The following is a 22,851-nucleotide window of genomic DNA, read 5'->3' as shown; positions in this document are numbered from 1 at the left end:
TCTATACATATATCGTAAATCATTGAAATATGTTAAGAAATGTAATTGTGATTGTGCTTTTAATGCCGAAAAAGCGCAGCTCTCCCATTGGGTTCAGTGGGCTTTTAGTGCACTGTTGCCCTCACCAATATGGCGGCGCCATTGACGTATCGCAGCAGCGGAGCAATGCGGCGTCTAGTTATATATATGTATATGATCAAAACAGCCGACTAACTTATATGTAAAGTCTAATTAATGTATAGCCTACGTCACTCCGAGTAGTTCCTGTGCACACACTCACCAGTTATCAGCAAGATTTTTTTGGTCTTTATTTGGTGCATGGAAAATACAGAATAAGTTTTGTGTCTGTAATAAAATTAAGGTTTTGTATATATTTTTGCATAAAATTTATCCTGTTAAGCATGTTTTAGAAAGGTTTAAACTTGACATTTCATATATCTGTGAATTTTGTGGGATGGAAAAATAAGTTTTACCATTGTATCTATGCAAGATTATTTTGGAAAGACTTGGAAAATTATATAAATGGAAAATTGGGAAGTATGGTGGAAATTAGTGTTGATGTATTTTGTTATTTTGAAAATTATAATCTACAAAGTAATGAACAATACTGTGACGAGGGAGGCGTGATGAGAGCCGTGAGGCAGGGAGGCAGGGCCGGTGGCGTGAGTGATGGTGGGAATCAGCTGCGCGCACACCGGTCCCGCATGTCTCATGGAGGAGATCGGAAGCATAAAAGGATGAGTGACAGGAGTGTGTGGCGAGAGAGGACCGGGCCCGGACATATGTTAAGTTTTGTTTGTTTGTGTGGCCGGCAGTCTACCGTGAGGTGGCTGCCGGCCTTTTTACTTCCGGATTATTGTTTGTTTATTTTGATTAAAGTTTATTGTGAATGTTCGCCGGTTCCTGCCTCCTTCCTTCCTTTTTATTGAGCCTTTTGTTACAAATACTTTATACAGTTATTTATTATATTAGGTAAATATCATATACATAAAACGAAGTGGGCCTTATGTAAACCAAACATTTCACATTTTATCAATGATTGTAAAATATATGTCATGACATTGGAACAAATGGATAACAAAAAAGCTCTGAAAACATGTAATAGTTTAAAAGCACTTAACTTCATTTAGTGACATTTTTCTGTATTGTTTCTCTTTCTTTTCTTTCTTTATCTCTGGCAATGTGATGTAGCACTGTTGTATTGTATCTGTGGCAATAAATAAATTTAAAAAATTAAAAACTCACCAGTTATCAGTCGAAAACGTGCATTCGAGATTATTTTGTGTATGTCTGTGATTGGATATCTGTAAGGCTAGTACACAATCAAGGATTGTTTCTATTTTGTACAGAAATGCATTGTTCAAACAGGATGTAATGATAACTGTGTAGAACATGAATGGGAGGTCGGGATGTCGAGTCTTACACCTAATTGACAGATATGCCTATTTTTATTTATATTCCAATAATCACCCTCAACAAAGATGATACATAAAAAAATGTGTAGAATATTAAATCATCAAAGTGACTTGCGAGAGCGACTTGCAAGAGCGATTTTGAATGCTTTTGATAAGAGAAGACACCTCGTGTGTTTGGAGGCGGTGGATACGTTGTTCTCTTCTACACTACCTACCAATGAGAGAAGACTCCTGGGAACGATGGGAGGGGCGTCAATATGATAGTGGGGTTTTTCAACTTCACAGCATACCAGAAGGAAGTCATTCGTATCCTAATTGTTTGTGTGAAAAAAATAAGTAGAGGTAAAAAGTACCATGGGAGACATTGCAGAGTGCAGCTGGTCTTCATCGGCATTATGTTGTATTGGTTCTATTACGGTGCTATATTACCTGCTGAGGTGGTCGTGGCAGTGTTGGCATGGATTCATAGTGTACGTGATGTCCGAAATCTGGCAAACAGACCTGAAGGCATATGGGCAGTGGGCCGGTAAGACAGAAATATCTTAATTCCTAGACTGTGTTTCCTTTGTCATTATTGTATAATAATCAAACTATTTATTTTTTAGAATAAAATTTTTATTGTAAAATGATATAGTCTGGAATAAACAGTTATTTTTTATTTGTTAACTAAATGCTAAACGTATGTGCATGGTTTCACAAATAATCTATTTAATGCCCAGCATCTGCAAAGTTTTGACAAACTCTTTAAAACCCAATATTAAGTTAAAGAGATGAAAATTCTGTCATTATTTACACACACTCTGGTCATTTCAAACCTGTATGACTTTCTTTCTTCTGCAGAGCACAAAATAAGATATTTTGAAGAATGTTAGTACCCTCACTAAAAAGTTGTTCGATGAGGGTAAATAATGGCAGAATTTTCATTTTTGGGTGAACTTTCCATTTCATATTTCTGTATACTTACTACATTATACAACACATTTCCTTGCTTGAGTTGCCTAAACCAATTTACTCATATAAATTTTGTTGATCAGCAGTACTTAAGTCCAGGAGGAAACAGCACTCATTTTTATATAAGAAAAGTCAACTTTTCAGCTCATGTTACTTTTGTGTTACTTGGAAAATGACAATTGATGTCAACTCTGTTGATAGAAGCAACTATAACCAGCAAGAATTTCATGCTGGTCCTGGCCAGTTTATACTGCTTATATTCTGGTGTAGCCTTGATGATTAGCTGGCGTACCATAGGGGGTCTTGATAACTGGCAAGTGATCCAGCAGGATCTTACTGGAGCAGGACAGATGTTTGTGGTTAAGCAGCCTGGAGGGAAGGTAGGCTACACCAACATAGTGTCCTAAACACAACATGCTGGTGACCTGCTTTGCTTCATTTTCTGCAGGGGTGTTGTGTTCCATCGGTTGTACAGTACTCTTCTACTCAGCACAGCCAGAAACTCTATAAATGCTGACTTGTCAAACATTTTCTCGTAATCAAATAGCCTATAAACTATAAACAAAGTACTGTAAAACAGTTACACTGTGTAAAGTGAATGCAGGACGGATAAAAATGGGTTAATATTTGAAATGTATATAGACTTTGCTCAACTTTGTTTTCACAGTTGTGACTGGAGCTACATCAGGGATCGGTCGAGCATATGCCGACGAGGTCAGTGAATTATTTGCCTCAAACTCCCTTATTTAAAAAAGCGTAGTGGGTGTCATTTGTTTTGAGACTGAAATAGTATAGAAATAGAGTAGAAATCATTTAGGGATGCATTTACAGGATTCCTCTTCTAACATTTGCTTTTGGGGTTTGGCCTTGTATGGCTGGTGCCAAGATGTCCGCACCACATCCTGAGAAACACAGAACTTCATCCAATACATCCAATGAACTCCCCACAGGGTTTGCATCTCCATCAGACAGCATACAACAATGAATGATGATTGCACACTTTCTCATCTGTTCTCTTCTCTCCCTCTCCATCTCAACTCAGAGCACTTCAAAGCTCACTTGTGAACTGGATTTGACAAAAATCATATCTTATACAGTATGAACAAAGAATCTTCATATGCATGTTTGATATCATTTAAAATGTCTCAGTGTGATTGGTACAATGGTCTCATTTCCACAGCAGTAGAACAGATCATAACATAGGTTTGAAGGTTTAAAGATATTCTGCTCATAGTTGAAGGTGTGTCTTCATGAAAATGCCCTTTTGTGGCCTGATCAGATCCAGGACAACCATGTCAATTGTTGTTGTGTGCAGGAACGGTATTTTGGTCTGGGTATTTAAGGGAAGTTGGCAAAATGTTCAGGGGGATTCTTACTGAGATGGACTCCATAGTGCTGTATGTTCCTTTGGACATGTAGCATTATGTATTTCTCTTGTCAGGTATGCAATTCTGATCTTATCATCCTTATATCATGTCTGTATTTAATTGGCTGTAGGTTTTACTTTTATGATTGGCTTGTTTGACATGTTTTTATTACCTGACAAATACATAGTAATTGGAAATACATTTTATTTAAATTGATCCAGAGTTGTTGTAAGATTATTTGTATGTGCAAATTGATTAATGAATTAATTATTAATATAAAATAGGAGATAATATAAATCTTAATATAAAAATCTTAAGAAACATCAACTTGGATGTTCAAGTAGTCAATACAATAATAATCAAATCATATCTTATTACAAATATTGAGGTTTTTATCTTTTGGAGTCAGATAAAATTGTGTAACGTCAAAACAATAAAACAAAGCGTCTGAAAAGACCGAGTGCACTTAAACCTTCGCCATGCTGCTGGATTCCTTCATTGGGGCAGCGGGTGGTTCATCCAATACAATGAACTCCCCACAGGGCTTCGGGCTTCTCCCGATCACCTTTACCCTTACAGCCTCAACCTTTGCTTTAAGACATTTCAATTTCTCATTAACATGCCATTTTTGTGCAGAGTTTGACAATATTGGAGTATTGCCATAATCAACTAGTCAGGGAATCATCACAAAGATATCTTAAAGGATCCAGACACACCAGTAATTTCTGTTTCCCAAAATCTGCATGGATGTGGTTAAGAGGTTTATCAGATTTAAATCCAGAGGCTTGACACAGTATGTTGTTCTTGTCCTCGGCAAAGGAAAAGGAAAGTTAGCCTGTTTAGTGAGAGGATATCTATACAAAGTGTTGCGCTGGCTGGTGAAACCATTTCACCAAACTCCATACAAGTCATCAAATAAGAATAGTGAAGAGAGTTTGCATTTAAATTGACTTATTGTAATGCTTTGCTGTTTCACATAAAGTCAGACTGTGCTTCCATGAATGACTCCTATATGATTGACTCCCGTTCAGAACACTTAAAATTTGAGGTTTTAAACGGATGACCATAATCTCTATATTTACTTCTATATTTAGATTATTTGTTCCATATATAAATACATATTCGTCCAACCAGAGTGTATTTTAATGTGTTTGTTTGTTTGTGTGTGTGTGTATTTGTATCTTAGCTTGCCAAGCGTGGCTTAGATCTTGTTCTGATCAGTCGCTCAGTGAAAAAGCTTCACTTTGTTGCCAAGGACATAGGTGAGTTACCAAAAGAAGAAATGGAGTAAAATGTAGCTTCTTAAAAAATCTGTCATTACATGAGAGGAAAAAAAACATAAAATACCAACAAATGACCTTCTTCTGATGACTGTGAAGTGATCTGATTATTTATATCCCTGTTGTAAATGATACTGTCATGAATTACATTTGCAAATATGTAACGTTTTATCAGAAAAAAAACACATGTATTTTGATTGTGTGTAGACATTGCAAATTAATGTGGATTAATTTTTTAATGTGGAGTACTTTTTCTCTACACATAACTTTGCATGTGTTTGTTTTAGAGTCTCAGTTCAGGCGTCAGACTCGTGTGATTCAGGCAGACTTTACAGAGGGTCATTCCATCTACTCAGCCATGACACAGCAGCTGGAGGGCCTGGAGATTGGAATTCTGGGTAGGGATACAATCTTGAATCATGTGTAAAATGTTGTAAAAGAACGACTTGAGTTTTTTTAAGCCGCAAAAGAATAAATCTTTTTATATTTGTTTTTACTGAATATAGACCCCTCTTGAGAGAGAGCAAGAGAGAGGCTTCTAAAATATATTAATTCTTATACTGTATTTCTCTCCAAAGTAAACAACGTAGGTATGAACTATACAGGAATTCTGGCAAATTTTCTGGATGTTCCTGACCCAGAACAGGTTTGACACTTTCTAATCTTGTTGTTGTAGTTCATGAATGTACTGTAAAAGTGTATTACATTTTGATCTTTTTCCTCTCTCCAGAGAATCACACAGGTGATAAATTGCAACATACTCTCTGTCACTCAGGTAAAACTACCTGTATGGTCAACTGATATTACATGAATAACATTTTAGACAAAATGCAGTGTGGTCTGTGATTGCATTGATAGAGACTGGCAGTAAAAACAACATTAATGTTCATGATGATGTTGTTGTTTTGTAGATGAGCAGACTCATTTTGCCTTGCATGGTTAAAAGGTAAACTTGCAGCCAGTTCCGATCGTATCTGTTTAGAGAAAGCTGTATCCGTGGTGTAAGTGCATGTGTCTTTGTTTACTTCCAGAGGAAAAGGTCTCATTATAAACATATCATCAGAGGCCGCCTCTCAACCCCAGCCAATGCTCTCCATATATTCTGCCACTAAGGTACAACACAAACCAAATGCAAGACCCATACTAAAGACAACAGAAGCAACCCGGTGACAAAACCTTGCCTCTTCTTTGTACCTAGATATTTGTAACATATTTCTCTCGCAGTCTGAGTGCAGAATACAGATCACAAGGAATCACTGTTCAAGTAAGTTTAATGTAAACACCTTGTACACAACTTACAGAACCTTGACATTCTCGTCTGTTTTCCAGTGTGTCGCTCCGTTTGTGGTCTCTACTAATATGACCCATAATGTTCCTGTGAATCCTCTGGTGAAAAGTGCTGCTTCTTTTGCTAGAGATGCTCTGAACACTGTAGGTTACACATCTTACACAAGTGGATGTGTAACTCATGCACTACAGGTAAGATTACAAAAAATTCTTTCAGCCCTTTTAATTGTTTTTATATCTGATCATATCATAAAACATAGAACTTACCATCTTTTTTTCAGAACATTGCTCTGTCCATTTTTTTTCCGGACTGGCTGCGTCTCTCTTCCTTCTGTGTACAACGGATGGCAAGATTGGCTCACAAGATGGAACCGCAAATTAGAGAGAGGATGGCAAACAACAAACAGGACTGACCAAATCACGCTGTGTGCACTGTAGTGAACATACAAATAACACGGTTAGATATACAAATACAGACACACACACATGATGTGGTGTACAAAATAAAAGCATACACAGACTCAGCAGTATTTATCCTCGTCTTTGTGCCCGGTTTTAAAGTCTAAGACTATAGACCCTTTAAAAAGTTTGATGATGTATTTCTGCTTTATCAGAGTCAAACTTTTTCTTTTAAAGGTCCAGTGTATGAAATTTAGTGGCATCTAGCGGTGAGGTGGAAAATTGCAACCAACGGCTCACTCCACCGCCATCCCTCCCTTTTAAAGCACTACAGTGGCCGACACAGAACTAAGATGTCGTCACGTTTTCACCTCTTTGTGTTTACGAAATGCGCTCTATAGAGCAGTTTGTCCGTTTAGGGCTACTGTAGAAACAACATGGTGAATTCCATGCAAGGGAACCCGTGGTGTATGTAGATAGAAATAGCTCATTCTAAGGTTATAAAAACATAATGCTTCATTATGTAAGCTCTTCATACACATCTGAAGATAGTTAGTTTTGTATATTATATTGCATTTCTGTCAATAGATCATTTTACACGTAGCACCTTTAATATGTCTAATGTTCATAAATCTAGTCAAAATGCAGTGTAGTTTAGTCACTCCACAACTTTCCCCACCCAATGAATATATCAATAACCTTTTTTTGTAAGTGCAATATGTCAATTGTAACATTAATTGATTGAAATGATGAAAAAACATTCGCTTTGACACTAGCTTTGCCATTTATCTGCTATTGTTATTTCTGCATTCAGTTCCCAGAAATGTAAAAAAATGATATTTTTAATAATGTTTGTTTGTCTTTTACATGTATAATGTATTTATTGCTTTTGCATAATGTGATATGAGGAATGCTTTAAAGTGACAGAAGGTCATGTTAACATCAGTTTAAAAAAAGGCAATGAAGGAAAAAGATATTTAATATTTAGTTTAATGACTTTGTATTTTGTTTACATACTTTATGAGTCATACGATTCAGACAATCTGTTAACCTAAATGTTCTGTCCAGGATCATGAAGTGTACAGCCCATCTATCACCGTCTTGAATACAGTAATGCTTTATGTATATTGATGTATAATTTAGCTATACTAATACTAATGATAAACCACAACAAATCTAGGATTTCTAGATATTCTGGGAAAACTCTACTATGTAAAGTATCGTTGTGCATAATGCAATTCCAAGCACTGTAAAAATTGCAAACTAATAAAATCACAGAATGCAATGGCTTGTACACTACTATTATTCAGCGTTAGACACCCACTACTTCTGTGATACGATCTAAAAACCTTACAAAGGTCTGACCTTCTCTTCTTAGGCTTCAGCTCACTTTAACTTTGGTAACTTTTTAACAAAGGCTCACCCAACAGACACACTTTCAATCTAAGAGCAAAATAATCAAGTATTTAAGCTGGTATCCCTTTAAACTTTACAAAGACCAACACAGACACAACAGAAAAGGCACTTCTATGTTCGTCATGTTTTTATACCGTGGCCAATCTGATTCAGGTCCGAAGCTTTAGGCTCGGCCTTCAGCCTAGCAAAGGCAACCATCAACACAAACAGCTTTTATTTGTTCAACTTCAACACTATCACTAACTGGACCCTCAAATACAACTTTAAATCATTCCACTGTAATTGCATCTCTCACACACAAGGACATAATAATAATATCTTTTTAAAGCTACCAAACAGACAATAAATACACTTTGAGCGTACTGTGCAACACAAGCGCTTTCATCATGAAGTTGAGAGCAGCATTAAAGGGATAGATAACCCAAAAATTTAATTATGTTATCATTTACTCACCCTAGTCATTTCAAACCTGTAGAATGTTAAAAAACAAATTTGTTACCCATTGGTTTTGTGTCCATACAATAGAAATTAATAGGTACAGCTGTTGTTCGGTTACCCACATTCCTCAAAATATCTTCTTTTGTGTTATTTTGTGTTGTGTTCTGGGTTTGATATCACAAGAGGATGAGAAATGATGAATTTTCATTTTGGGGGAACTATCGCTTAAACGACCCAAAACTGTGATGGTTCCTCGTTGACCCCGCAAGTTCTAACTGGGTCACAATGGGGTTGAATGGTCCGCAGAAATTATTAACAATACTCCCCGTATGGTCACCACACTTATCTGACAAGACTACAAAAAGCAAACAAAAAGTTAATAAACATTCATTTAAGAGAATTTTTTTCCAAATAAAGTCCACACAGCACCCATACAATGTCTCTTGCACACAAAAACAGATCACGGATAACGGAGGTCGTCAGACACTTGAATGAACAAAATTTGCTATTGAAATTTATATCAAACAATCGCTTCCCACTATCACTGACCTTGCGGTTAAGAAAAGCAAACAGAGGAAACAAATCACAACTTAATAACACAATATCATCATCAGTAACAAATTAACATATTAACATTGTCTTCACAATTACTGCTATTTATTCAAGTTAAAAATGAAAAGGGATCAAATACAGTTGCAATTCTGATGTTTCTCTGTTCTCCTTACATAGACAGTTCTCATAGCTCAGTACATGTAACTGGTGTCACTCCATGAATCAAAAGAGTTGGGCCCAGTTCTTGTGTAATAGCGTCCAGCTGTGTCAGGTACTGCTGTGATTGGTCAGCAATGGAAGGAGGGTGTGGCAAATACAGGAAGCGCACCGCTGCTGTAGAACTATGCTCTTTTAGCAGGGCATTCACAGCACGCAGGAAGTCTTCCGGCACTGCTTTTATTTCTACATTTTGTCTCTCTGGATTGGCCTCTCCAAGGGTGCACGACACATTATCCCTCGTCACGATTTTAATAGCAGCACGAATCCTCAGCTTTCCCAGCAAGTCTCTAAACTGCTCCTCTTTAGCTAGCCAACCCTGGTCCTCTGACTGGGACTCCACACAGAGGAATATACGCAACCTTGCAGAGCGCCACCAGCTGGCCATGTTCAATACACACGCCATCTGAAGCAAGAAAAGACTACACACATCTGCGTAACTGGCACTGCCTGGACAGAGTAGGTTTGACGGCCACACGTCGATGGTTTTCACGCTGTCACCTCCTCTTATGAATGTTTTGCCTTTGCTTTCAGGTGGCAGTTGGTAAAAGTATCGACCCAAACAAACATTCTTTCCCATTTTTATGGCATCGCGGATGATGCTCACATACTCCTCGGGCTGAAGGGACCGAGGGCTCTCGGCATGCCGTACAGGTGTAAAATAAGCCTGTAGAGATGGCAGATCCACCCCAAAATTATCCCCCTCACCCCGATCACCCTCGCAGAAGACGGGGTCCTGTAAGAAGTAGTCCTCTGGGTAAGAGTTGTCATAGAAACCCAAAACCAGGGTATTAGGCTTCATACCTCCTGCAGCAGAGAAAAGAAGTAGAAAAAGATTGTCAGGGTAAGAAATACATACAAGATAGACACAAATAGTAGGTTATATAAGCTGCTCATAATTTTCAGCAAAACTCAAGAATGCATGCGTCAAAAGGAGACGAATTCCATTAAAGAATTTAAAACCAGTACTTTATTAAATATAAATCAGAGTTATTATAGTTTTGTTTATAGTTTTATTAATATTTTGAATGACCTGTTATTGTTTATATTTTTATATATTGTTTATATTTGACCATTTTTGTTATGCTTTTGTCTTTTTTTTTCAGTTATTAATTTTGTTTTATTTAATTAAATTTCTGGGGCAAAATTTCTAATACTGACTATAATATTTATATATATGTTAATGTGTTGTATTTTTATTATATATATATATCTCACAATATTATAATATACAATATTTTCATTTAGATTATACATACAGTGTTTTTGAGATATGAACGATATGAATGATGTTCTCATAGGTTTGAACATATGGGTGATGTTTAATACACTGCACTATACCAGATCTGCCAAATGTCTAAAAGAAACTCCCTTATTGCTTGAAGCTCTAAAGTTAAGATGGTAAGGAAATGTCTCACCCAACCCAGTGATGCGGAGCAGGTGTTGAGTGCCCTGCCTGACAGATGGAGAGAGAGTTAGATCCACAAAGGCCTTCACACCCAATTTATCCACCAGACTCAGCCAGAAATTATACTGCGGCTGCACCGGGTCTGCCGGCAATAAGTCTGCAAGAGAATTTAGATTGATTTGGACATGTAAAATTTGTTCTTTGCTTTCAACAATATTAGGTTGGTAATAAATGACAGAATTTTTATCAGGGAAGCTTTAATATCAAAAACATAAACACTACCCCTTTATCCTACCCAGATCTCCAATCTGCACATGGCCCAGGACAAACAGTCCTCCTTTTTTCAACTGGTTGACAAAGCAGATGAGCTGACAGGAGGACCGAGGGTTTGCCACCATCAGCAAGACCTGTGGCCGCCAGAACTTCACATGATCCTTACGGGAGTCTAACATGAGAAGATACTTCCTCACCTGAGAGGAGGCCAGAGATCGTCTCATTAAGTTTGGTGCATATGCATGTTTATGTCTGTGTGTTTGTATATACTGTACAGTAGGTACCTGGTGAAAGATGAGTGCTTGGCTGATGTAGCCCCAGCTGCTGGTGGGTGAGCGGTAGTGCAGGAATAGCAGGAGGAGCAGCAGCAGTACGATACTGGCTGAGGAATAGACTGGGTTTATCACAAACATCATCACCACACAGCTTACAATACCTAACAAACATGTGTGCCAAGAGAATAACTGAAATGTTGGCCTGGAAAGAGAAAAGAAAAAGAGAAGACAGTTTTAATGAAAATGTAAAGATACATCGTTTACATTTAGATACAGCGGACCAATGCAGAGAAGAGATTTCTGGAGGTTTTAGTGGAGTTTTATGGAGCGAAAATTGTGCCTAAACTTAACAAACAAATCCAGCGTTTTGCAAACAAACGCAACCTTTTATGCAAAAGAAATAAACTCTGAAACAAACAGAAAGCGTTTTACAAATACGTAATGCAATTCGAGAGAAAATGCAAAGGTGTACCATATAAATGTACTGTGTTTAAGTCTCACCTTTTTATGAGATTCTCTCAGCTTGATTTTCTCACAAATGTTAACGTGCAGAAGTTATGCAACTTCTCCCAAAACAGCAGATAGTTCAAATGTTTGACTTACATTTATATTACAGTTTTTTTGTGCTGGTTTGTTTTATTGCAAAAATTGCCCAATTAGCTTGAAATAGCCAAAAAAATAGCAGCATTCATTTTAAACCTAAATAGGCATATGGCAACCAAACAGTGTAGACGACTGACTGAAACAACTGCCACAACGATTTATATGCTTTTTCATCTTTTATAGCCTAGAAAACTCTCTACTTTAATGCCATAGTGTTTGACATAATGTTAAATACTTTTTATCTTTGAGTTGCTATGGATAAAAGTCAAACATATGTATCAATGCAACTTTCATGCAGAAAAATTACTAAAAACCGAGTCGCATCTCAGAAAGCGCGCAAAATACTAAAATCTTACAAAAAAATTGACATAAAAACCAGGCCCGGTTCCTGCCAGGTGCAGAAGGGTGGACTAACAGATATCCTGGGTGGGAATATACCCCAACCACACAGACAGTATAGCTGCAGACAAAATTAAGAGTCCATTTCAAAAGTATCTTCCTTTTTTTCTGATAAGAATGTGTTTTGGTAAAATGATCATTTTTGTTTATTTCTGTGAACTTCTGACAACATTTCTCCCAAATTTCATATAATTTCTTTTTATTTATGAGAAAATGAACTGGAGAAAACCGGTCAAAACAACAGAAAAGATGATCTGTATTTTAAAACAGAAACACCACAAAAAACAAGTTCATATTTATTTTTAAGCAACACAAAACTAATGTTTGTACATGTTAGAAAAGGTAAAAAAAAGAGTTTTATGAAATAACCCAGATTTTTTTAAATTAGTTTATTATCATGCTCTCAGTCACTCTTGATGTTTGCTTTTGTTGGAATTCAACAAACACTGCAGTATATGACTGCAATACATGCAGGATTTAAATGATTTATGATGTTATAAATATAACAAACAGGCATTCATTACAGAAGACTGCGAGTTTAAAACAAAAAATAATTCTTGTTGATTATTGCCTTTTATATAGTAATTGTGTATAAATTATATAGTAATTTCATTGATGTTTTGCACATTAAATAAAGCGGTTATGTAAACTGGACATAAATAGAAGCCTACAAAAGAAAGCGGGCTAAGAACATTCCCCATCACTGAACGATCACTGATTTCTGTTTAATTTCGTTTAATGAATTGAATGAATTAATCTTATTACACTGCACAATGAACTTTACATCGTGTCTGCTGTTTTTTATGTGGTATCGTGAGTGTGCATCGCGCCTAAACTAAACTATTTTGCACATTGTTTCGCTACCACCTGCAGCGTGAATTGGGGTGTTTGAGATGGAGAGACACAGATTTATTTCTGAAGCGGGAGCTTCGGAAGATAGAGCTTTCAGTCATTACTGAAAGTCAATAGGTTAAAATCTAGCCTATATATTGCAAGCAAATAATAGCTGTTTGTTAACAGCACAAAATAAGACCGCAAAAACGGATAAATTAATCTGATTTTACTGCACAATTAATTTTACATGCTTAATTTTACATATGTGCATTGCGTCTAAAATTCCTTTGCACAGTATTTTGCTTCCACTGTAGCATGTAGCATGCTTCTCTGTTACAAACTAAAGCCAGAGCAGTGAAGTGAAGAGTGACGTTGCTTTCAGCCAATAGAAAATACAACAATTTTTGGTGTTATTTTTTGATTCTCATTGGGTGGGCAAGACAGACGTTTAGGTGGGTTCAGCCCACCCCTGCCCATGCTAGTGCCGGCCCTGATATAAACACAAAATGATGTCAAAATTCCCTTATAAGAAAGTATCCTTGTAAAAGTAGTGTGTTTTGTGAATGTAAACAGTTGGAAACAAGAACGAGAGAATGAGATGGGGTGGAGGGGTGACAACATTGTAAATGCATCCAGTTTGTTGTACGTTATTTGTATATTAAAACCAATGCATAATTCATTATTTATTATTAAGAACAGCAACTGATTATTATTAACGAGTTTCAATAAATTTCATGAGACTAACTGAATGAAACTTATGAATGATTTCATTTCAGGGGGTGGCAGCAAGGTATGTATTCATGGCTTCTTCCTATAGAAACTAGTGTCAAATTCCCAATAGCACCACCTGTCTGTTTTGTAAGAGGAAGTTGCACATGCATTTGTGAGAAAATCTGCACGTACACATTTGTGAGAAAATCTGCACGGTACACATTTGTGAGAAAATCTGCACGTTAACATTTGTGAGAAAATCATGAGAGAATCTCATAAAAAGGTGAGACTTAAACACAGTACATTTATATGGTACACCTTTGCATTTTCTCTCGAATTGCATTATGTATTTGTAAAACGCTTTCTGTTTGTTTCAGAGTTTATTTCTTTTGCATAAAAGGTTGCGTTTGTTTGCAAAACGCTGGATTTGTTTGTTAAGTTTAGGCACAATTTTCGCTCCATAGAGTTTGAGCGGTACCTGAAGTTTGGAGCAGAGGCCCATTCCAGAGCCAAACAAGCCAAATCCACCGCAGCATACGCCAGCAGGTAAAACACTGTCACAATGCCAGCAATCACATTCAGCTGTCCCGCAAACAAAGTACACTACAACACACACACAAAATCGATTAACATGCATGAGCTTTATATTAAAAGGATAGTTCACCCAAAAATGAAAATTCTGTAACCATTTACTCACCCTCAGATTGTTACAAACCTATATACATTTCTTTGTTCTGCTAAACACAAAGGAAGATATTTGGAAGAATGTCAGTAACCAACCGGACATTGACTCCCACAGTATTTATTTTCCCTACTATAGCAATAAATGGGGGATGGGATCCGTTTGGTTGTGTTCAGTAGAACAAAGAACTGTATATAGGTTTGGGACAACCTGAGGGTGAGTAAATGATGACAGATTTTTTTATTTTGGGGTGAACAGTCCCTTTAAATCTACAAAAATGACATCTAAAATGCACATAGCTTTCTGTACCTGCACCAGGCCCCAGGTATAGAGCACAGAGACCCAAGGGTTCCCAGAGCTAGAGGTGACTGCAGCTGGAGCCAAAGGCAAACCTGAAAGATCGCACCACCTATATCGTGTTAGGAATAATATTTTCCTTATTTCTGTACTATTGTTTCTCTACTGCCTGCACTAGCGGCTTTGCAACAAATATCAAAACTTATCAAACTCAAAGCGGTTAAACATCATTATACTGGTAGTCAAATACTGTAACTTTTTTAAGTTACATTGTGAGTCATTGTGAGGCGCAACATCAATTAAAGACAACTTCATTGACAAAAGTTACATAGTTACAAGTACATTCTAAACATTGATGGAATGTGGTTTTGTGCAAGGATGACAGATGATTTCAAATGGCCACAGACTGAGCTGCCGGCATGAAAAATTTGTGACATTAAAATAAACTATTAAACAATATTTTGCATCTCGTGCTAAAAATCTTTTGGGTAAATATGTATGGGTATTTTTAACTGCATTGGTTCTAACTTCTGCATTTAACTTTCAATCACAAATTGTGTAATTGTCATTATAAAAATGTGTGACACAAATCATTAGCTGTGATTGTCGTGAAAAACAGCGATCAAAACATATTATCAACAGTGACAATTTCCCCATTATTTAATTAAAAAAAAACATGTAAAAGGAATGGTGTTGATTTGCCTCATAAATGCAAATGTGATAAAAAGCTTGATTTCAGAAGAATATCGATGGGAGAAAGTTTGTGTCAAGGGTCTTTAGATATGTCCCTTTTACCTTTTGCACAGAACTTATGACCTCTCACACCATAAAACTGTCAGCCTAGAAAATGTGACAAAAAGTAAGTTACACTGCAAAATCGTCACTAATCTTACACTTTCGGGAACCATACTGCACGTTTAAATGTCCTTCAGGAATTTCTTATTAGTTTGTTCTCCAAACATTTGAATATCCTTCCTTTTGTGGCAATAATAACAATATTTTTTAAATAACTTATTTCTGTGCAATACATATGAACCATGAAGGGATAGTTCAACCAAAATTGCAAATCTGTCATCATTTACTCATCCTCTTGTCATTTCAAACCTGTATGAATTACTTTCTTCCACAGAACACAAAAGAAGATATTTTGAAGAAGGTTGGTAAACAAACAACAGCCGTAACCATCGACTTGCATTGGTTTTGTGTCTATACAATAGAAGTGAATAGTTACCGTTGTTATTTTGATTACAAACATTCTTCAAAATATCTTCTTTTGTGTTTTCCAGAAGATATTCATACAGGTTTGAAATAACAGTATATTATGACAGAATTTTCATTTTTGGGTAAACTATCCATTTAATTAAACCAAGAAATACACCAAAACAATGCACACTTACCAAACAGCTGGTCCAGAGCAAGAGCATGGAGGATTCGAGAGGCTCCTATCATAGAGCACATGGCAGCAGAGAGAGACGCACAGTACACCCCAATCGTCACGAGTGGAGGCCATACATTCACACGCTGAAACACTGCATAATCATTGATTAACAATAGCCTGAGAGAGAAAATATGAGAGAAAGAAAAGAGAAGAGGAATAAGAGGGACATGAACAAAACACATACAGTATCTCACAGAAGTGAGTACACCCCTCACATTTTTGTAAATATTTTATTATATCTTTTCATGTGACAACACTGAAGAAATGACACTTTGCTACAATTTAAAGTAGTGAGTGTACAGCTTGTATAACTGTGTAAATTTGCTGTCCCCTCAAATCAACTCAACACACAGCCATTAATGTCTAAACCGCTGGCAACAAAAGTGAGTACACCCCTAAGTGAAAATGTCCAAATTGGGCCCAATCAGCCATTTTCCCTCCCCGGTGTCATGTGATTCGTGAGTGTTACAAGAGGCTTGTTCGACTTGATGCGGCGCCACAAGATCCGACAGGTGGATGACTGCGAGAGCGATTAGAAACCAAACATTTTATGGTTTTTTGAATGGCTTTCGCGGTACTTTGATGTCATCTGCCTGTCGGATCTTGCGGCTCCGCATCAAGTCGAACAAGCCTAATGTCTCAGGTGTGAATGGGGAGCAGGTGTGTTAAATTTGGTGTTATCGCTCTCACTCTCTCATACTGGTCACTGGAAGTTCAACATTGCACCTCATGGCAAAGAACTCTCTGAGGATCTGAAAAAAAGAATTGTTGCTCTACATAAATATGGCCTAGGCTATAAGAAGATTGCCAATACCCTGAAATTGAGCTGCAGCACGGTGGCCAAGACTATAGAGTGGTTTAACAGGACAGGTTCCACTCAGGACAGGCCTCGCCATGGTCGACCAAAGAAGTTGAGTGCACGTGCTCAGCGTCATATCCAGAGGTTGTCTTAGGGAAATAGATGTATGAGTGCTGCCAGCATTGCTGCAGAGGTTGAAGGGGTGGGTGGTCAGCTTGTCTGTGCTCAGACCATACGCCGCACACTGCATCAAATTGGTCTGCATGGCTGTCGTCCCAGAAGGAAGCCTCTTCTAAAGATGATGCACAAGAAAGCCGGCAAACAGTTTGCTGAAGACAAGCAGACTAAGGACATGGATTACTGGAACCATGTCCTGTGGTCTGATGAGACAAAGATAAAATTATTTGGTTCAGATGGTGTCAAGCGTGTGTAGCAGCAACCAGGTGAGGAGTACAAAGACAAGTGTGTCTTGCCTACAGTCAAGCATGGTGTTGGGAGTGTCATGGTCTGGGGCTGCATGAGTGCTGCCGGCACTGGGGAGCTACAATTCATTGAGGGCACCATGAATGCCAACATGTACTGTGACATACTGAAGCAGAGCATGATCCCCTCCCTTCGGAGACTGGGCCGCAGGGCAGAATTCCAACATGATAACGACCCCAAACACACCTCCAAGATGACCACTGCCTTGCTAAAGAAGTTGAGGGTAAAGGTGAAGACATAAACCCTATTGAACATCTGTGGGGCATCCTCAAACGGAAGGTGGAGGAGTGCAAGGTCTCTAACATCCACCAGCTCCGTGATGTCATCATGGAGGAGTGGAAGAGGCAACCTGTGAAGCTCTGGTGAACTCCATGCCCAAGAGGGATAAGGCAGTGCTGTAAAATAATGGTGGCCACACAAAATATTGACACTTTGGGCCCAATTTGGACATTTTCACTTAGGGGTGTACTCACTTTTGTTGCCAGCGGTTTAGACATTAATGGATGTGTGTTCAGTTATTTTGAGTGGACAGCAAATTTACACTGTTATACAAGCTGTACACTCACTACTTTACATTGTAGCAAAGTGTCATTTCTTCAGTGTTGTCACATGAAAAGATATAATTAAATATTTACTAAAATGTGAGGGGTGCACTCAGTTCTGTGAGATACTGTAGTTTATTATAAAGGAATGGTTCACCTATAAATGGCTAAATCTGTGTCATCGTTTACTCAATGTCACGTCATTTGTGTGTTTAACTTTTGTATGTCATTGAAAAGAATATTATATAGGTTTGTATAACAAAGCACTGTGTAAAAATGTTGAAAGTGTGACTTTATTGTCACTACCAGCACCTGTCACAGGTACAGCTCAGGATCAAAAATAGGATCAAATAGACAGTAAATGTGTATGACACAGCCATAATGGTCCCTTTAGGAATAGACTCGCTTGGGTTCTTCAGCTCACCTGAAAGAAAGAAGGAAAAAAGGAAGTGTTTTTGACACCCATCTATTATATGGCCCTTTTAAGTATTGCATAAGGCAAACGAATACATCAACAATGAAAAAGCAGAAGTGTGTGAGTTGACTGTAGTCATCTCTGGTTTTATACCCGACATGTTGGCTCCTGCCATGATGCCTGTGCAGCTGGTGAACATAATGGCAAATACAGTAGCAAATGACATCATCGTGTTGGTACTGTAGTCCAGAGAGTAGCCCGCTATCAAAGAAGACATTTGGAGAAATTGTATAAATTATGTTTCTATAAGTTGCTTGCATTACAACCAATGACTGCATTAATCGACATCTTACGTCCAATGTTGTTCTTTAACGTGGAGCCGTTGAAGCCCGTGTAGCTGGGGTTGACAGTGACGGTGTGATTATTGCCATATGTGTGCGTGATGTTAAAGCGCTGTGGTTTGAGTATCAGAGGGCTGATGAAAATGGAGATCAGTGACACAGTCACCACCAGCAGAATGGCAAAAGAGGCTTTGGCGTAGATGTGAGCACCCACCAGACACACCACCAGACACACCAACAGCACTATAGAGGAGTACAACACTGTGTACCAGTAACCCTGCGGCAACACGCGCAGCCCATGTGACACAGTTGAGCCTTGGGAGAGAGGATATAAAAATGGCTTAATGGAAAAGTACAGGTGGCCTTGTATGAGCCCTTTGTTACTAATCTAATTCATTTCTGAATATAAACTATTTACTGAACATAACTGGAATTGCCGAGTTGTGTTGTATAAACATAAGCAGAAGGAATACTCGTGTAGTGCAAAAACACATGGACTGTTTAGTCAATTTTTCATTGAAACCATTGCTAAAGATATTTCTGTGAAAAGTGTTGCATAACTCTTTATTGCAGTGAGTTCCAAAGCTTACCTGGATCCTTCCCGAAGATGTCAAGTATGGCCTCCACAAGTCCTAATACATAAACTCCACATGCACACACCTTAGCCAGGTAAAACATTAGGCCGATACTACCTCCAAACTCCGGTCCCAGAGAACGACTGATCATGACTACAGCAAGGAGTTAAAGAACACATCAACATAATTCACCACATATTTCTAGCATCCTTGCTAAAGGATACAATAGGCTCCGCCTCCTTCCACCGCACCATTGGTAGAAATAGCACATATGGACAAGATTGTCAAGGAGATGATAAAGTAGGCCACGAACAGCATGAGGAGACCATGGAGGAGACCAGCGTGGCCCACAACAAACCCTGCAACACAGACGTGTATCAGAATCACGTTTAATGATCTTCTTGATGTCTTTTTCCTCTCGCTCGTGCTTTCTGTCTCTGTCACTGACCTGTGCGAAGAAACAGCACAATGCTAAACATGGACAGGATGGTGGGCACCATGACTCCAAAGAAGGTGTTGAGTTTGCGGGGGTTTGATTTGGGGGAAGCCTGCCCTGTCACTCCTGATCCACCCCTGGAATCATCAGCATCTCCCATAATGCCATACACCCCGTGAATAAGAAGAGGGGAGTGTTCGTTCGCCATGGCCTGAAAAACAGGAACCTGTAAATTTCGATATCTTACGAGTGTTTACGTTCAGTAAAAAAAATGGCAAAGGCACATTTATTATGACTGTTATTTGTTATGAAAATGCATGAATCAACTCAGTGTACAGTTCAATATCTTTAATGCTAATTCTGCCCTTAGTTTATTTTTGAACATAAGACAAAATATTCGCCGGTAATCTTAAGACTGCGTTTTGAATTTCGTCGGGCGTTTAAAAAAACAACCGCATCTTTCTGAAAGCGGAAGTACATGTCCATCTAAACACTGCTAAGTGTAGTGTTTGTGTATCATATTATAGTATTTATACAAAGACCGTAACACCAAAGAAAACATTCCAATACCTTACAACAACACAAAATCAGCTGTCTACAACCAGCACATATTAAATCCGTGAGAAAAAAACAGATGACATTTAAGTCAACATCATAACACACGTGTGTAACATTATCCTCATATGACATGTAACGGTAAATAACAGGACAAAGAGGGGAAAGCATACACATCCTACCTGTCCTTATGATAAACAGCAGCGGCGACTGCAATCTAAAACAGCGGTTTGTGTAACTTCCGCTTTCAGAATGAAACTACCCTGAAGCAAAAGGAAACAAAACTGGTGTGGAGAATGTGGATGCAGGATATCCCGGGTTCAATGGATACCATCAGAGCATCATGTCGAGTTGGTGTGGTTTCTTTAACAAAACGCAGGTAGAAAGTTTCGTCAGCAGAGTCAGCTCTCGTGATCAAACCCCCGGGATGTTATGGACGGTAAAGAGCGCGCGCCGTGTCTCCTGTGGGCTTTAGTACGAATAACACGTATAAAAACGCATCTAAATCGGTTATATTACAGTTCTATTAGCCAGTCATCTACTGTACATGTGTAGTTTCATAGTGCTGCAGAGCTATGCACTGCCCATCTGACTGTCTGTTTGAAAAAAAGAGTCACGGGACAGGGAAAGCGCCCATGTGACTATGAAGAGGACGGCTGAATTGTTATAATACAAAGTAAAGACCAGGTTGAACCAGGGGCGTTGCTAGACCTAAAGCTCTACTGTGGCACAGGCCCCAATTACTTTTTTTCTTAAAAACATGCTGTGTGCAAGAAGTATGCAACAAAATGCACTATACAAACTTCCCTTGCTTAAACCATTATTCCTACAGTGCAACAATACTGGGGAAGGTAAACGTTTATGTATTTAAAAATATTTAAGAATCTTTAACATACTAAACATAAACTTTATGAACACGTTTGCATGCACTGTATAGAAATAATGAAAGCAGAGAGAATTTTCTTGCACATCTGCATTCATTGCACAATGAATAATTACAGTATTTCAAAAAACCAGTCATTTTATGGCTCCAACTACTATAAAGAGCATATTTTATCTAAAAAAATAATTCTGGTTTCACAGGCAAGTCCAAACAAAGTTGGTTCATTTTTGTACTGCATTAAACTGTACTGCCTATAACAGCACATAGTTATCTCAGCCATAGGTACTAACTTTTATGTAATGTCCTAAACTAGAGCTAGTAAATTAAATATTAATTTAATTTCTGAAAGTACAGAACACAAATGTTTTTCTAAGCAACAATACAATTTTACAGACTTGACAAAGGTTTTCCTGAGACATTTTCCTCTAATGTCTGAGACCTGACTGGCTGGGGATGTACAGTAGTTTGTTTATAAGGTCTTACCGCCCTCAAACTCATTATCTCTCCTTTCTGCTTCCATTTCACTGCTTTGCACAAACAAATTTTGATGTCCATCTACAGGGGCTCTTAATAATCGAGTCAGAATAAGATGATCGATTGGCTATTATTTAGAAACTTACATTAGTTTCCTCATGTTTTTTTAAATTATAACAATTTAACAAATTTACAAAACAAATTGGCATATAATTTACATAAAAAATATCAATTTTTAAAGGGGCTTAGACACAGAATAATAAGAAAAAATATATAATACAACAAATAAACAGTCAAAAAATAAATAAAAATAAAATAACCACTTCAATATTATAACCATCCATAGTATTAAATAAAGATGATACATAGGGGAAGATATCATAATAAATTATATTTATCAATTAGATCTACTTGGATTCCAGATTTTTTATTATTGTTTTTGACAGTGTTTTTAGGTATTGTCTTAAATCTTTTTTAAATACTACAAAGTGATTTAAAAACCCTACATTTGTGAATAAAATGTGTTGCTAATAAAAGCAAATTATTAATCAAAAAGCATTTTTGACTTTTCATAGTTTCCATACATAATATCTATAAAAAGACAGACTCAATTCAACCACCTTTTTTTCCTTTAACCATAATTGCAATTTTTCCCATGAAGGCACTAGAATTTGCAGTAAAAAGTAAAGATTTTTTTTCTGGAAATAAATTACAAAATTTACATTGTATTGTTTCAAAATTAAATCTAATCCTTAGAAACTTTCCAGTTGGGTAAATATAACATAAAATCTTTAAATTAATTTCTTTAATTAGTTTCATGTTTTCATAGCCTACATCAGCCGCGTGTCGTCACCCTTGCGCGCTGCAGTTGTTGCAGGGAAACACACAGTCGCACACGAACACAGATTTCTGCGCGATAAAACGGCACGAATTTGTGTTTTCGGATCGGTTAAAGTGCGTGACTGCGTCGCTTTTACAAGCGTGAATTATGTTACTATGTTGCATATAGATCTGTTTTGCCGCTATTATCAATGTAAATGATTACACTGACAAATAAACTAAATGGTTAAAACTTAAACTTGAAACTTATACTGGGCACGTGCCCCA

General features: G+C 37.5%; 2 protein-coding genes across 2 annotated transcripts; one reads left to right on the top strand and one right to left on the bottom strand.

Moving 5' to 3' along the window:
- Positions 1-1,769: 1,769 nt before the first annotated feature.
- Positions 1,770-6,713, top strand: hsd20b2 (hydroxysteroid (20-beta) dehydrogenase 2). The gene is made up of 11 exons (XM_057325402.1): positions 1,770-1,941; positions 3,034-3,080; positions 4,920-4,995; positions 5,301-5,411; positions 5,592-5,659; positions 5,744-5,788; positions 5,925-5,959; positions 6,045-6,126; positions 6,212-6,277; positions 6,343-6,492; positions 6,582-6,713. Exons 1-11 carry the CDS (start codon positions 1,770-1,772, stop codon positions 6,711-6,713), a joined length of 984 nt encoding a protein of 327 aa, XP_057181385.1.
- A 971-nt stretch (positions 6,714-7,684) lies between these two features.
- Positions 7,685-20,979, bottom strand: slc12a9 (solute carrier family 12 member 9). The gene is made up of 14 exons (XM_057325672.1): positions 20,570-20,979; positions 19,845-20,043; positions 19,621-19,755; positions 19,412-19,549; positions 18,834-19,136; positions 18,634-18,741; positions 18,378-18,489; positions 16,201-16,358; positions 14,816-14,898; positions 14,303-14,427; positions 11,287-11,479; positions 11,025-11,199; positions 10,740-10,886; positions 7,685-10,128 (listed from the first exon to the last, which is right to left on the bottom strand). The coding sequence occupies exons 2-14, from the start codon at positions 20,038-20,040 to the stop codon at positions 9,290-9,292; spliced, it is 2,712 nt and encodes a 903-aa protein (XP_057181655.1). The 5' UTR covers positions 20,041-20,043; positions 20,570-20,979; the 3' UTR covers positions 7,685-9,289.
- Positions 20,980-22,851: the final 1,872 nt, after the last annotated feature.

Source organism: Triplophysa rosa, linkage group LG2, assembly GCF_024868665.1.
Source record: "Triplophysa rosa linkage group LG2, Trosa_1v2, whole genome shotgun sequence".
In the NCBI taxonomy this organism is placed as follows: Eukaryota; Metazoa; Chordata; class Actinopteri; order Cypriniformes; family Nemacheilidae; genus Triplophysa; species Triplophysa rosa.
Note: the sequence above shows the minus strand (reverse complement) of the source record. Positions and strands in the feature narration are given on the sequence as shown.